Here is a 15,924-nt window from a genome sequence, read left to right on the forward strand (position 1 = left end):
GTTAATTGAGGCTCCCCCTTGGGGGCTTTTCAGCCACAATGTAGACTAACTAAGAGCTTAAAAATCCCCACTGGCAGGAGGCAGACCAGTGGGCTATTTACGGAGCACAGCCGAGGAGTTGAACTAGGGGCAACCGAGAACAAATCCAGTGAGTGGCAGGGTGGAGGACTTGAATTCGGGACACCAGATTACAAGTCCAGCACCTTAACCACTCGGACACGCCGCCTCCAATTTTTAATGTCAACCACACGTGTTTTTACAATCACTGAGTACAAGGCGTTTGCTGAACACTAATATATATGACATCTACCACAAATTGTTATCTGGCTGGTATCATTTAACTTTTGTTTGACCGTTAGGAGCTCACTCAGAGGCAAGAGATTAGTTTACACAAAATAGCACCGCTAAGCTGACCAAGATGGGAAGATATCGCACATAATTGTTACACTGAGTTCAGCCGCGCGATTGAACACAAGCTAGAAATTGTCTGAATGTCGTTCCGGTAGCTCTAAAAGATGTTCTGTACATCACCGGCAAACATTTTGAAATTTTGAAATCTCCTCCGTAGTTTACAGCGATTATGGATCTCCCAAGCCAACATCATGTTTCACTTATCACGAGATCGTTCAAATTAAAACTGTGGAAACAGAGTAAGAAGAAATAACCTTCAGGCTTATATACGTGGGCATAAAAAGACAATTTCTGCAGCGTGATGATACGAAATATACCACTCTCAACTTTTTTTATATAACTCATGGAATTATATTTTTAAATATTTCGGAAACATACCTAATCAAGAAGATATGCGGATATTTTGGTAAAAAGATTTAACATGACTCGTTAACCTAATGTATCAGGCATTTCTGATTTCTTATCGGGGCACCCCCCCCCCTTGTTTTGCGCTCGAACCAAATTAAAAGAAGGGGAACGAGGAGAATATCATACGGTTTACGAGTTCGGATGCTCCTCTATTGAGCTACAAAGAAATCTATGGTGAACCAGGTCATTATCAAATTCCTTGGTGTGAGCAAATAGAAGAAGATGGCTGTGTGATAAAGAAAGGTAACACTCAACTAATTACCAACGTGGGACAAAGAAAACATTGGGGGGGGGGGGTGAGGCGGGAGAGGATTGGCTTCGCTTTCAAAAGAAATAACACTTTTTCATATTCGACAACTGCGACCGTGGTAGGGCTGGGCCTGAGTGTCCTCCAAGTTAAGAACTCAGTAGATACCATACGCTTAAACTCGTGTTTATTTCAGCTCAACTAACAGAAATTTGGTTTAACAGGCACAGAATTCTCCTCAAGTAGTGACGGCATTTCTTTTTTGGCCCCTAGTGCTCTCTGCAGCAGTTTGTAAATGCGCCGTGTCTGCTGTGGCAGTCCTTCCAACCTTGGCTTTCACATGTTACAAACCAAAACTCGGTCCCACTCCATTTAGCACTCGCGAAATCTCTGCCATCATCCCTGCAAAAGCATTTCGCTCGCTTGCTGAAGATATTACCTGAGATGAGATGTAATTATAAGGTTGACGCCTACTACATTACTGGTGTGCAAACTGAGACCGATGACGTTGGAGGCATGAGCTTGTCTGAGAATGTGGCTAATCAGATAATAAATTACAAATCGTTTCAAGTCAGCATGTTCATTTGTGAGAAATGGGTTCTTATTTTATCACGGGGGGGGGGGGAAGGGGTCGAAGGAACTTAGTTGTGTCTCAATAAAATTACTCGATCACCCCAAGGCACTGTAGTGTCCTGATACCCCTAATCGGCAGTCAATTTTCTATAGTCCCACCTCCCCTTTACGCTCTGTTAGCGACGACTGATTCCCTCTTCGTTTCTCCTGAAAACTGTATGATTCCCAATAAAATAATTACATTTTATCAAAGTCTCATTTCCCTCCTCCGTTTTTTGGAACAGATATTCTGAGTTCCAACATGCTGTTGATTTTAACATGTTTGGTATGTGATACAATGAAATATATGAAGTTCATATATTTTGAACTGCGGTATTAGATACATATGATGCACGATCCTCGCAGTAGATAGTCAGTGGTCAGTGGTTCGAACCCCGTACAGGCCCGATTTTTTTCAGGTCTGATTTTCGCTATTGCTTAAATAGCGCTATCTACTGCGAGGATCGTGCGTCATATGTATCTAATACCGCAGTTCAAAATATATGAACTTCATATATTTCATTGTATCTCATTTATCACTTTCACGGGTTTATTACGAATCAACTTAACGGCCTGCTCCCAGCTGGCTTGTTAGCTCAATTGGTAGAGCGCTGCACTAGTATCGTAGAGGTCAGTGGTTCGAATCCCGTACAGGCCTGATTTTTTTCAGGTCTGATTTTCGCTATTGCTTAAATAGCGCTATCTACTGCGAGGATCGTGCATCATATGTATCTAATACCGCAGTTCAAAATATATGAACTTCATATATTTCATTGTATCTCATTTATCACTTTCACGGGTTTATTACGAATCAACTTAACGGCCTGCTCCCAGCTGGCTTGTTAGCTCAATTGGTAGAGCGCTGCACTAGTATCGCAGAGGTCAGTGGTTCGAACCCCGTACAGGCCTGATTTTCGCTATTGCTTAAATAGCGCTATCTACTGCGAGGATCGTGCATCATATGTATCTAATACCGCAGTTCAAAATATATGAACTTCATATATTTCATTGTATCTCATTTATCACTTTCACGGGTTTATTACGAATCAACTTAACGGCCTGCTCCCAGCTGGCTTGTTAGCTCAATTGGTAGAGCGCTGCACTAGTATCGTAGAGGTCAGCGGTTCGAATCCCGTACAGGCCTGATTTTTTTCAGGTCTGATTTTCGCTATTGCTTAAATAGTGCTATCTACTGCGAGGATCGTGCATCATATGTATGTTTGTTGTGTTTGATGCAGCTTGTTTTTTTTTACTGTCCGCAACATTCTTCCCAAACATCATTTTATCCCAAATTTTCAGCGAATGGTATGGTATCTGAGACCTGAACAGACAGCTGCTACTAATTTCCAATGTAATTAGGGTAAAAATTCTCCTCAAAGAAATCATGGAAAAATCTTGTATTTCCGGAGAGTGAAGCATCAGTAGTCGTGAAAGTTTCTATTTAGTTAAATAATACAGCAGGTATCATGAAATTTCAAATCAATGATCACAGAAGTTGCTTACCCTGATTTGGCTCCCTCAGCTCTTGTTTGAATGCATCTCGATATCTCTGAAATTATGTTGAGACACAATATTTACCACTGTGCTTAAATTGTTAACCTGATTGAATTCCTGTGTTAAAACCGTGCACTGTTCCGATTAAAATATACATTTTTTCCCTTAAAAATAATTTGGGTCGATTTAGATCACTGAGAAAAAGCTGAGTTGTTCTCTGGCAATTTTTCCCCCTAGTCGCAATATTTAAACCCTCCCAAGAACTCAACAGTAACTCTCCTTACTTTCTGCCATACGACTCTAATGATTTTAAAAGCTTTGAGAATTTGGTATTGGATCAACTATTAATCACCTAACCAGTATTTTTCGTTATTCTAGTCACCTGTCTCCTTGACATTGTATCGATATCGTAAGGGGAAATTCTTTATTGGTCGCTCGCGGGAGTTAAAGGGTTTATCGAAAAAATTGCGGTAAGGGTACCATAATTGTATTCTTTGCAGTTGCCATGACATCCGCTGAAGGCCTCTTTGATAAGACAGTTCTTATCTTTTTTAGCAATATCTATTTTTTTTTCACAGGTCCATAGTCTGCTCAGAAGCCCATCCTGGTCTACTTTAATTCTACAAACAAAGCTAATGAAAGAAGATGAAGTATTTACCTCATCATTTATTGGGAACCTGGACTTTGCAGAGATGCAAACAAAGGCAAACGCCAAAGCGATCAAAATAAATTGGACATTCATCTTGCAATCTGCCTCAAAAGAAATTACGAAAAAAAAAATACAAAATATAACTCAGGATCATCACGGACATGAATGTTGATAACTACTCATTAAAACTTTACAAAGCCATTAGGTGAAACAAAACAAAGGCCTTCCGTTACCGAAAATCAATAAAACCTGGCTCACGAAGTTGTGCAACGTCCGGGCCCAGTCACTGTCGTTAAATGCGGAGGAGTCTGGTTATTAAGATAAATTTAGCTGATCTCCCCATAGAGCTGTGAAACTTTGCTGTGATCCTCCCTCATTGCGACCTCGTTCTCATGGCCTTTTCCCGCCCCATCCCCAAAAAAGGCCATGGGAACGAGGTTTCCCTTATTGGAAGTTAATTGGCAGTCAATTTTTCATAGTCTCCCCCTAATACTCTGTTGGCGACGACTGATCCCCCCTCCAGTCCTCCTCAAAGCCATGTGATCCCCAAATATCCACCAACCCTCCTCCCCCCAGGCGACAAACGATGACTTTTCCCTGGGGAATATGGATGGGCTATATCTCAGATTACATGCAAACTATCTCGAAAACGTACTTTGCTACGTTTTTTGACAGCCTGCAAGCGACAGAGAAGGCACAACGGAAGATACACAAGTGGTAAACCATGGATTCCCTGTTTGCGTCTCATTGTATAATCCTTAAAACAACAAAAAATTTGGATACATGGATATAAAAAAAAAAAAACCACTATAATTTTGTTTTAATGGCACGGATGCATTTCCTTACATAGAACTGTTAGAACTATCGCTCTTTACGGCCTTATCGTGCTCGAATTGCCTTTTTGCGTGCGCTTTGCTTGAGTTAATTTTTGCTCATTGACGCTCGAATGATTCTCGCGCCTGAATTGATTTCGGCGCGGTATTCATAAAATTTTCGCGCAGGGACAATTTTGGCGATGGAAACGCAAAAAGCGGCAGAAGATAGTCAAAACAAAGAAAACAGAAGCGAATCTCGTGAGTTCGATGTGCTATAAACACAGTTAGCTTTCTCTCCCGGTTCTCGAAGGAAACAAGTCATTCTCAATTTTTAATGGAGCGAAATCTTTTTGCAATAGAATAAATCCTTTATCAACCGAACTTGTTCGGTCAAGATGGCTGGATATTGGCCGAGTTCTTTTTTTCATTTTTATGGACCGAGACGAAGTTATTAACGCATATATACATTACATAATTCAACAGCGCAGTAAATTTGCACTCGTTGCAAAGCACAGAATTTCTAAGCACCTGTACACGTAGATAGTAATACTTTTTCAATTTCACGTATTAGACCTAAAAGACTCTCCCTCGAATAAGGAAATTATACTTCTGTTGTTTACAACAACTGAAAAGATGAACTGCCATGTTTTTAAAGCACTTTCTCGCTTGATGTATTTAGATGAAAAGAATAAGCTTCCTTTTCTTTCCTGCGTATGAAAAAGCCTTATTTGTAGTAATTGCTTTTTACCTATGTGATCCCTGTAGCCTTTACTAGAAGTATTGTTTCCTGAATAAGAATGCGTAGAAATAATATTCGCGACCAAAGCCATGGTTTAAAGATTTTAAAAAAGTATTCACTTGCTGTTTTAATGCAAAATGTACGTTACTTTTTCCTTAATGTCTCCAGAGCCTAATGACCAATTTCCTCCGCATTTTCGGAAAACATGACTAAGATGTATTTTGATGTATACGCAGAATTTCCAGTGTTTTGATCGGATGTTAGAGGTTTCAAGAAGAAACTCAGAGGTATCTGTCATGCTCATAAGGTTAATGGGATGACCGTTGAAGATAAAACAAGCAGCTAGCGCTCTGTGACTCAAAGTTTCTTACCTGAGTTTTTGTGACGAAGTTCCTCCAAAGAAATAACTCTTCAATCTTCGCCTATCCCAAGTGAGTGATGATCAACTTCGCTTGAACAAAGCTTTTTACAGAGTAATCGTAGCATTACTCCCATTCAATTTGCTTTGTGTTTCTTTCGATTTGATTGGTGGCTGTGAATAGTCTTGCACTCTTTCACCCCAGTATTGTCCCCAGCTCACAGAGCTGGGGACAATACTGGGGTGTCTCTATTGTCCTGGGGACAATAGAGTATTGACAATAGAGTATGGGACAGAGCTGCGACAATACTGGGATTACAGTATTGTCCCAGCTCACAGAGCTGGGGACAATACTGGGGTGTCTCTATTGTCCCCAGCTCACAGAGCTGGGGACAATAGAGTATTGTCCTGGGGACAATAGAGTATTGACAATAGAGTATGGGACAGAGCTGCGACAATACTGGGATTACAGTATTGTCCCAGCTCACAGAGCTGGGACAATACTGTGAAAGGCCCTGTAGCAATTTATTATAAAATATTCTCAGATCAAGATAAGATATCGGTGATTAAGACTGTAGAGCAGGCGTTAACTGATTAAATTTGCGAGAAAACAATGGCTGTTTTCTTCAAAACAAGCTCAGTGAGCAACTCTCTTTTGTTCCTCTGCAGTGGTTCTACTTTAAAGCTTTGAAAACGAAACGATGGCTAACAAGCTTCTTGATGGCGAAGAAAGCATTCTGTGCTTGATTTAAAATAAGTTGTCCAGCCTCCTCCGTGTCTAATTGGAACTTGCTGTTTCTTTTCAGTGTTCTCCGTGGCTAAGTAATTATGGTCTTGATTGCAAGCCTTTCAGTTAAAAAACTGTTTTTAAGAGAACTCTGTCCAACAGGTTAAAATTATGCAACCTTTTCCTCGCCATATCATGCCTCATTATCACTTCGTTTCACTATATTTTACGATTGGCAGTCTTGTCGTGACCTAAACTCCGCCAAACAATGAGCGCATGCGAATAGGTAAAATCAAAGCGATCGACGCTCATTTCAAAGAAAGAAATGGCCGTTTTCATCTAAATGAACTAAATGACCGATACTTTTTTCAATCGATTTTATCCTCCGAATCCTTGTTTTACACTTTGATAGCAAAGTGATTACGTAAAAACTTATTGATAATGAGGAAAGCAGTACGTGCTTAATTGATATTACTTGTCCCAGCTCTGTGATTTTCGAAGCTTGTCACTAAGATCTCCGCTGTTTAATTTTTATGGCATTCAGTACAAAGGGTATTTTAAAACTCGCCCAGACTAATTATGAGACACGACAATGAAACAATTATTTCCAAAAGTAATGATCTTTCATAAACGCAATAGCCACATCCATTCTGAAAAGGCACGGAACATTGTTCAATTTCTGTTTTGAACTATGATCAGTGCCAATTTGTCTTGTGTTTTTTTTTATCTGATCGGTGGCTGTAAATAGCTTTGGACTCTTCCGCCGCTTTTTTTAACAAATGCCGTATACTGTCAAAGGCCCTACAGTAATTTATCATATTATATTCTCAGATCAAGATAAGCTATCGGTGATTAAAACTGTAGAGCGCGCGCGAAATTATTAGATTCGCCGGCTCGATTACTGTAACAGACCCATTGCAGAGAACGAAATGGTGAGATCTCCACTGTTTAACAATTACGACATTCTTTGTAAAACATTCTCCCCACCCTTTAAGTACAAAGGGTTTTTTAAGCGCGCGCTGACTAATTATGAGACATGACAACGCAATTATCATTTCGAAAAGAAAGGAACTTTCATGAGAGTTTCGCGAACCTGAACGCTGAAAAATATTTATTATGAAGTCGACTCCAATTTACAGATCTGTTAAGAGACAGCAAGAAACAGTAACGGAATGAGGAAAGATCGAAAAAGTCAAAGAAAGATCAACAATGTTATAGAACTGAAAAAATATTTTATCTCAACTACAAATTTGCAACGTTGAACGTCGGGAAAAAAATGCTCATTCGCTGGCACCTTCGCTGACGAATCGACACGACTTACACAGTGGACTGGACTCGTCTTCGGGAAAATCGACCCGTCTCATTTGATTCACAAACCAATTCACACGAACCTTCCTCGTTTAAGGATACGGGCGAATTTTATGGTCCTTGAATTTCAATCGCGTAAACATCCCCTGATTTCAGTCCCCTGATTTCAGTTATACGTAGAGATCTTTCCTATCTGTCTGCGTTTAAAACTAGAATGTGAATGGAGAAAGTTAAAAAGAAGAGGAGTCTTTAATTATGAGCCTCAACTATGTGGGAGGCGTATGTAACTTGAGGAATCTTGTTAGGCCAGCTAATGCATGTCCAACTTGGAGGTTAATGACCGATCAGATGATTCTTTTTTTGCACGATCTCGTCTGACCACTAGTAATGTTCCAAAATAAAACTTTGGCGTGGGATTCTCTTTTTGTACTAAAGAAAACATTCTTCTTCTCATTAAAATCTGTCTGTTCCATTTGAGAGAGTTTTCAATAAAAAAAAAACCTCCCTTACTTAATTTAACGAACATGCATAGCCTTTAGTTCAATGCTGTTTTAAGAGGTTAAGAATCACGTAAACTTTTCCTCACTACATGTTTCTTTGTTATCATTTCACCTCACGTTATTTCATGCTTTGAACTCGCGCCTCCACTCGAAAAACTACTGAACGATGATCAAGTCGGGTGTTGAATATTCTTAGAAGCGGTCTGTTTGTATTGTGCAATACAACACACAGAATTGGCTTAAGTTCGACGCTAACCGTCGCGAATATCGAGTAAGTTATGCACAGGCAATGATTGCAGAGGAAGTTGTTGACGCGGTGTAGTGATTTAATGTCGTGAATTAATCTGTGTGTATTTAGTGTAGTCAGTGCGGATCCTGTTGTCTGGTATAATTCACTGCCGCGGTTCATTGGCTTTGTGGTTCAATGTAGTTTACTTAGTTTGTTGTCGGTGTAATCTAGTGGAGTTCCTTTATTCAAGTGTTGTTGTTTAATTAAGTTGTGCCAGTTCGTTGCAGCCGCTTCTGGTCGGTTTAGTTTGGGTTAGTTTGATTGTCGGTTGATGAAGTTTTGTGTGCTTTGGTTTAGTTTCGCCTAGTTGACGCGGCTCCCAGTAACTGGGTTCGCCCTGACAAAAGGCTAACGAGCAGAAAACTCTGCGGTAGCCGATTTATGTTCTCAACTCAGGTGATAAAACCAAATTCGCTATCAAGTAATACCCCTTACCAAAGCAACACCTGCCACAGTTTCTTTAATGACTTATTTCCTTTAGTTCAAGTTCGGTCTGGTTTGTTGTAGTTAATTGTATTCGGTATTTGGCTGCGCTTCGGTCTATTTGTTGCAGTAAACTATTCGATTTTTAAAGGTCACTGTAGTTGCTATAGTTTGGAGCAGTGTGCTTTAGTTTGATGTGATTTGGGCTGTTCTTGTGTATTTTAGTGTAACTGATAAAGTTCGCTACAATAAATGGTACATTCGCTATACTTAGTGTAGTTGGTGTGGTACACTCAACTACAGTGAACTACTGCATGCAACCAAACCAAACTATCAAACATCGAAGGACAGAAAACAAACTGAGCTACAGTGATGAAAATAACCAAAAACTAAAGAAACCACACTAAGCTGCAGGAACTACATCAACTACGGTAACTAGAACAACCCCATCAAAACACACACAGAATCGCTACACGAGCAATGAAAGACTTATTGTTTTTGTAAGTCACGAGCTTTATTCCCACATAGAAGCCACCCAATTCATTAAGGCGTATCCAAGATAATTTACCTGGCGGCTCCAGTTCAGTGATTTTCTTGCGTTTGTTTGTGGAGCTTTTTATGGCCTCTATGTTGCATAGAAATAAAACTTCGCTAAATGATATAGGTCATCGCACTCGTCTAGCTGAACCTGGTCATTCCTTATCTACAATGGGTATTAAATAGCAGGTCAGTTCTTTGGAGTAATGGAGCGCGCTCGCTTATTTCAGGCTTTTGCGAGCACTATTATGAGCAACAAATATTGCGAAGTGCAATGCCAGGGAATGAAAATCTAGACATAACTATTTGTTTCTCGCTCGATTTGGCTGCAGTAAACTGATAGGACATAGATGAATGTTATCGAGTCCTATCCATAAAAAATTACTGATTCGTTCCAGTTAAGGAATTTTTCTCTGAAGCTTCTGTCCACTCTTTCTAAGCAAATACTGCTGTTTGCAAACTTCCTCTAAAGGAACGGATTACGGTTGTTTCTTTCGGTACTGTCCTATTTTTCTAGCATAGCTTTAAAACTGAATTAATCGTGGTATAAGTTGACAATAAGCTATAATGATAATAATGATATTTAAACAGGAAGCTCTCTCACCCGTAGGTGATCTACAGAGAGGTCCTGATCCAAAATAACATTAAATTGTTAAAAGTAGGTACTCAAATTACATATATTAAAAACTACAAAAGTAAGTTATAGATAAAAGATTGAAAAAAATTATTTCTAAACTGACATATAGTGCCAGAGTTCTTCAAGTCCCTGTCCAATTCATTCCAGTCTTTAAAGGCATGATAGCAGGTTCTTTGTTTACCCCAGTCCCGTTTTACTGATGGAAGTCTAAGATGATCTCTGCAACGAGTGTTGTATCTATGTACATCGCTGTTTCTAGATAATTCCAATTTGTGAGATGTAATTTCATTCACGCATTACTAAACATACAAGCAGCGATGGAAGTGCCTGCGTTGTTTTAAATTTAACCAGCCGAGCTGATTGAGAGCATCGGTTGCAGAAGAGTACAATGATTTATCTACAACAAGTTTTGCCGCCTTATTTTGCAACACCTGCAGATTGTTCATTAAGACCGCGTTATCCTTATCACCCCATACCATGTCAGCATAATCAAGGATGGGTAGGACAAGGGTTTTGTAATAAAGAAGGCGTGCATTATACGGCAACAAATGCTTGATCCTACGCAAAAGACCTAATCTCGGGTTCACTTTAGATATCACATGTTCCACACGTTCGGTCCACGTAAAATTAGAGGATAATACAACCCCTAAATACTTAAACTTCTAACATTATCGAGTTGATTATCAAGAACAAAAACCGAGAGACTGTTTATTTTGCGAAGCTTGGAATCACTATCAATAAGCATTGCTTTGGTCTTACCAACATTAAGAGTAAGTTTGTTAATGATCATTGAACCAGTTAGCAATAGCACGCAAGTCAGCATTTAAGGCGCACTCCAGACCACCTGGGTTTGAGTCATAGCAATAAAGCACTGTGTCATCAGCATATAGGGCCACCTCCGAATGCTTGATGACAGTGGGCAAATCATTTATATATATAAGAAATAACAAGGGGCCCAATATGCTTCCCTGAGACACGCCATGCGTAAGAGGTAACAAATCAGACAATTCTGGACCGCACGATGTGCATTGCATTCGTCCATTAAGATATGACTCAAACCATTTAGCCTTGTCAGAAGTCACCCCAAAAGACGACAGGTTTCGTAGCAAGATTGTGTGGTAGACCATATCAAAGGCCTTGGATAGGTCCAAGAATACGGCTCCACACAGTTTACCCCTTTCCATATTTAACAAAATTTCATCGGAAAAACTAGAAACAGCGTTAACTGTTGAATGTTTAGGCCGAAATTCGAATTGCTTTTCATTGAGTAGGTTATGGTTAAGGTATTGATGAAATCGATAATGCAGAGCCCTCTCTAGGATTTTACTGAGAGTTGGTAAAATAGAAATAGGGCGATAATTATACGGGCTAGTACGGTTCCCGGCTTTGAAAAGTGCTGTGACTTTAGCGCATCTCTAGATGTTAGGAAACTTGTTGGTTACAACTGAAAGATTTAACAATTTCGTAATTGATGGAGTTATAGTTCGTGAAGCACATTTCAGTAAACGGGCACTGATTCTGTCTAACCCGATGGCCTCAAATCTGTTGTAAAACAAAGGAATGGCTTAACGGTTCTTAACTCAAAAGAAACCGCCGCTGGTTCAGCAACATTGAGTTTCGCAAGATTTACATAATTAAGAGATTGAGAGAACTTTTCTGCCATCAATCTTCCAACAGAAACAAAGTAATAATTCAGGGCTGTACCAATAGATTTGGGGTCGCTATGTTGTACTCCACTTGCAATTATACACTGCGGGATGGATGAGCTAACGTTGAGTGAGGAAGCCTCATTTACTGGAATCGCCTTTACTTTCTTCAATTAACTTGCAATAGTAATTTGACTTCGAGGACTTAATTTCGCGATTCACAAATATTCGCAGCTTTCTAGACATTCCCCAATGGTATGTAGAGTTTGATTTCTGTGCTTTTCGAAGATGATAATTGCGATCGCGCATCGCTTCAGCGATTTTATTATTCATTCAAGGAGCTGTCGTGCCCTTTACTCGGCGCTTTTTAAGCGGTGCATGAGAATCCGCAACTTCGGTGAAGAATCTGTTCCAAGTCAAGACTGCGTCATTGACATTGCTCTCATCGTCAACAATGTGCCACAGAACATTTTTAAAGTCCTGGATGAGGGCATTTTCATCAAATCATTTGAATGACTGATATTCTATTGTCCTCGGTGTGGCCTTTGGCACACCAGCTTTTAGCACACAATAAATCAGTAAATGATCGCTTTTTGATAGGGACACAACACCGCTATCAACAATTCGGTGCTGATTATTAACCAGGATCACATCAATTAACGATTTGGACTGTTCTACGATGCGAGTTGAGAGTTTGAGACAAGTCCAAAGAAAGCGTAAATTTATGCAGAATCCGCATATCGTGCTTGCATCCATAAGCAGGCTTCAGCAAGAGGTGAACATTCATGTCCCCTAGAATAATTAGATCACATCTATCAAAGTTCAAAGTAGGCATACAGTTTTCGAGACTGGAAATAAACTTGGTGAAGACAGCATTAGGTGCACGATATAAACAACAAATGAGAGTCGGTTTACATTTGGCGCCATTGAGTTCGATCCAAAGTAAAGCTTTTGATCTTGAGCTAGTAAAGCTTTTGATCTTGTCCCTCATCACATTGTATGTAATAAGCTCAGGTCATATGATATTAATCCTTATGTTATTAACTGGATAACTAATTTTTTGATTGACCGTAAACAGAGAGTCGTAGTTGTTGCTGTGACAACAAAGTTCCCTGCAATTGGCAGGGGTGTTCCACAGGGGAACAGTGTTATTCTCCATAATGGTTAATGACATAAATGCTGTGAATCTGGAAACAAATCTGCTTATTAAGTTTGCAGATGACATCACCATCATCCTAAATCGCTAGTGACGTCATGTGCAAGGGGTCTATTCCGATTGGGCCAAATTTACCTGACGACTCTTCAGTCAGTGAAATTAAAAACATTAAGCTTTGGTCAAGTATGATTCGTATGAAACTAAATTTGACTAAGACAAGGGAGTTAGTAACGAGCCGGAAAGACCCAAAAAACCCCTCCTGGAACTGTGCACATGATTGAGAGAAAGAGTGAACTTAAATTAATAGGAGTAACCTTTCATGAAAATCCATGCAACTGAGATCGTCATTTCGACAATATGATGGATAAGGCTAATTCAAGACTCTATATCCTTAGGATTTGTAAGTACTATGGGTAAAGTTTATAAGAACTTACGATCTTATTTCGTAACTTAATTATGTCTGTATTTACCTACGCAATTGAGGTATGAGCATGTGCTTATGGTTGTAAATACCTCTCTAAGATCGATAAATTCTGTAAGCGAGCTTGGAAATATGGTTACACCAAGGATCGCATATCCATCAACAATGTAATCTTCGCTAGGGATAAACAACTGTTGGAGAAAGTCACACATGCATGCAGACGCGCATTGTTTGGCGGATCTCCTTCCGAGTAAAAGTGCACGTCCTTTACGTCAGCGTGGTCTTGATTATACGTTACCGTGTGTTCGCACAGAGCTTTTTAAGCGCTGTTTTATAAATAGGTCTCTCTTTAACTTTATTTAGTTTAATGCTTGTAGGGATGCATTGTAAACTTGCACGTATATTTGCAAGTGTTTAGTTTGATCTATAATATAATAAAGACTTTCATCATCATCATCATCATCATCACCAAAGACATTCATTCGCACCAGTATCTATGTCGTTCCGTACACGAAACGGAAGACTATCTCTCACGTAGATAGCAACACCTCCACCTGGTTTTGACCCTATATCCCGACGAACTAGTGTAAATCCTGGAAGGCAAATTTCTGAATCCTGAATGTTAGAATCAAGCGGTTCGACATGTTGAATTAAATCGTTGAGTTCTACAGTATCGTTGACATGTTTCCTCCCGGTTATTCGGACCCCTCGACATTACAATCATCCAATATGATCACCAACAGTCTCACCTTTTAGAGCGTGCCTTCGTGTTTAATATACCAAAAAATGGTCCGAAATGAAACTCTTGACGCGCGACTTTGTCTTTAAAGTTGGTTGGAGGTGAATGCTTCTTGATAATCACTTCCAAACTAGCCAATCAGCGCGCACGATAAGCGTTGTTCATCTATATGGTTATACTGAAAGGCTATACGGTTCTTCTTCTATAGGTCAAAGGCATCATGGCTCTAAATTGTTCGGCTGAAAGTGTCACTGCTGCTATGGAACAGATCACCAGTGTGAATCTAGTGGTTGCAAGGAAGAGCTACGCTTAAGATATCAACGAATGTCAAGATCCAGAAACCACTGACCCTTACATTACAGTTTAGGAATAGAATGGCCAAACATGGGTTAACTTAGAAGGCGATAGCAACGAAAATGGTGGAAAATATCTGTTAACAAGAAGAACAATAGCTATGCACGTGCATAGCCGGAAAAACTTACTCAACAAAATGATATCCTGCCAAATTTTGGGTAGTTTGACAATGGGAACCCAATGGCAAATAATTCATGTTTATAGTGGCAGTTAAACGCTATCTTTCCACAGTATGATGAAATAAGGACTGGGGACAATGGAGAAGGTATATACATGGGCTGTCCGCGAACTCCGAAGGTACGGTTCAGTTTTTTATCAACATTTTCCTCTTTGTAGTCACTACTGAATGAAGTACACTCCAGAAAGCTCAAAATTTCTTTTAACATCCCTATTTAAAAATTCACTTTAAAATCAACAAGTAAACCGAGAGCTTTTCAAAATTATCTCCAAACTTACTTAACGTTAGCCTAGTAAATTTCAGTTGAAAATATTTTCAATAACTTTGCAGGACATCTTGCAACACCCACTCGATGTCCAGGAATTGGTTTACAATAAGCTGGCACTCTGGCTACCAAGGACATCTTTTTGTGTAGCTCCTTTAATATTCAAGTAAATCGGAGAAGAGAACGTTGTGCGGTATCACAAAAGGCCACGTTGCTGAGTGAAATGAAAAATGGCGGTCGTCAAGATCGAATTTATCAGCAATTTTGAAAAAAAAATTTTGAAAGGCTTTCCTGAAATTTGTAGCATGAGTAAAGACATTTTAAAACTCGGCTTGGACTTTTTCTTCGAAATAAGCAACTACATCCGAATGTTTCTGCTACATGTCCTTAACTGACGCCCAGTGCATCATACCAAAAAACCACACAAGCTAGGGAGGTTTTGTACTTGTGGAAACCTAAGTAACCTTTAGCAATTACCAATGACTGATTGATGTTGCTGCTCTTCAAAATTTTCATGACAATTTTGGCCAATTAGCCAAGGGAATAAGGGAGCTGTTGATTTTTTGCAAAAAACATTGAAATGATTATTGAAACAAGCTGAACAGTCAAAATGCACTCGGTGTCTGAATATTGAGTTTCCAGTCAATCCCACACTTTTTTCTACAGAATTTCAGTAACGTAGCGAACAAAATAGGAATCAGGCGTCATACTTTGGCGTATTTAAACGAGCAGACGCCAGCGCAGGGAAAATCGCGCGCGCAAGAGGGCGGAAGGAGAGAGGAGTATAAAAAAATGACGCTGGAAGGGGAGGGGGGTTCGAGGTTTTAAAAAATGGCGCTGAGGAATATTTATAGCAATTCATACTCAGAATCTTACGGAGACTGCTAAGTTGAGAGTGGTCAGTGAGAAAGAAATGGCTTTTGCTCATTTCGCAAAACATATCGCCTCCTCACCTCTCTTTAATCTGAACTTGGGGGTTGTTCTTAGATACGTGTCACTATCTATCGCCTG

The 15,924-nt window shown here is 39.7% G+C and overlaps 1 protein-coding gene across 1 annotated transcript; it reads right to left on the reverse strand.

The window, feature by feature from the left end:
- Positions 1-1,236: 1,236 nt before the first annotated feature.
- On the reverse strand, positions 1,237-5,879 carry LOC148720298 (uncharacterized). Its single transcript, XM_088737539.1, has 4 exons — positions 5,747-5,879; positions 3,831-3,922; positions 3,182-3,227; positions 1,237-1,505 (listed from the first exon to the last, which is right to left on the reverse strand). The coding sequence occupies exons 2-4, from the start codon at positions 3,912-3,914 to the stop codon at positions 1,336-1,338; spliced, it is 300 nt and encodes a 99-aa protein (XP_088593665.1). The 5' UTR covers positions 3,915-3,922; positions 5,747-5,879; the 3' UTR covers positions 1,237-1,335.
- Between the last annotated feature and the right edge of the window lie 10,045 nt (positions 5,880-15,924).

This window comes from Stylophora pistillata, chromosome 11 (genome assembly GCF_964205215.1).
Source record: "Stylophora pistillata chromosome 11, jaStyPist1.2, whole genome shotgun sequence".
In the NCBI taxonomy this organism is placed as follows: Eukaryota; Metazoa; Cnidaria; class Anthozoa; order Scleractinia; family Pocilloporidae; genus Stylophora; species Stylophora pistillata.

Bases quoted from the DNA above. Each gene is read 5' to 3' on its own strand.
- LOC148720298 (XM_088737539.1), bottom strand. From the start codon at position 3,914: ATGAATGTCCAATTTATTTTGATCGCTTTGGCGTTTGCCTTTGTTTGC. The intron at 3,228-3,830 runs GTAAATACTTCA...ACATAATTTCAG, and splicing joins GGTTCCCAATAAATGATGAG to AGATATCGAGATGCATTCAA. The intron at 1,506-3,181 runs GTAAGCAACTTC...ATCTCATCTCAG, and splicing joins GCTGAGGGAGCCAAATCAGG to GTAATATCTTCAGCAAGCGA.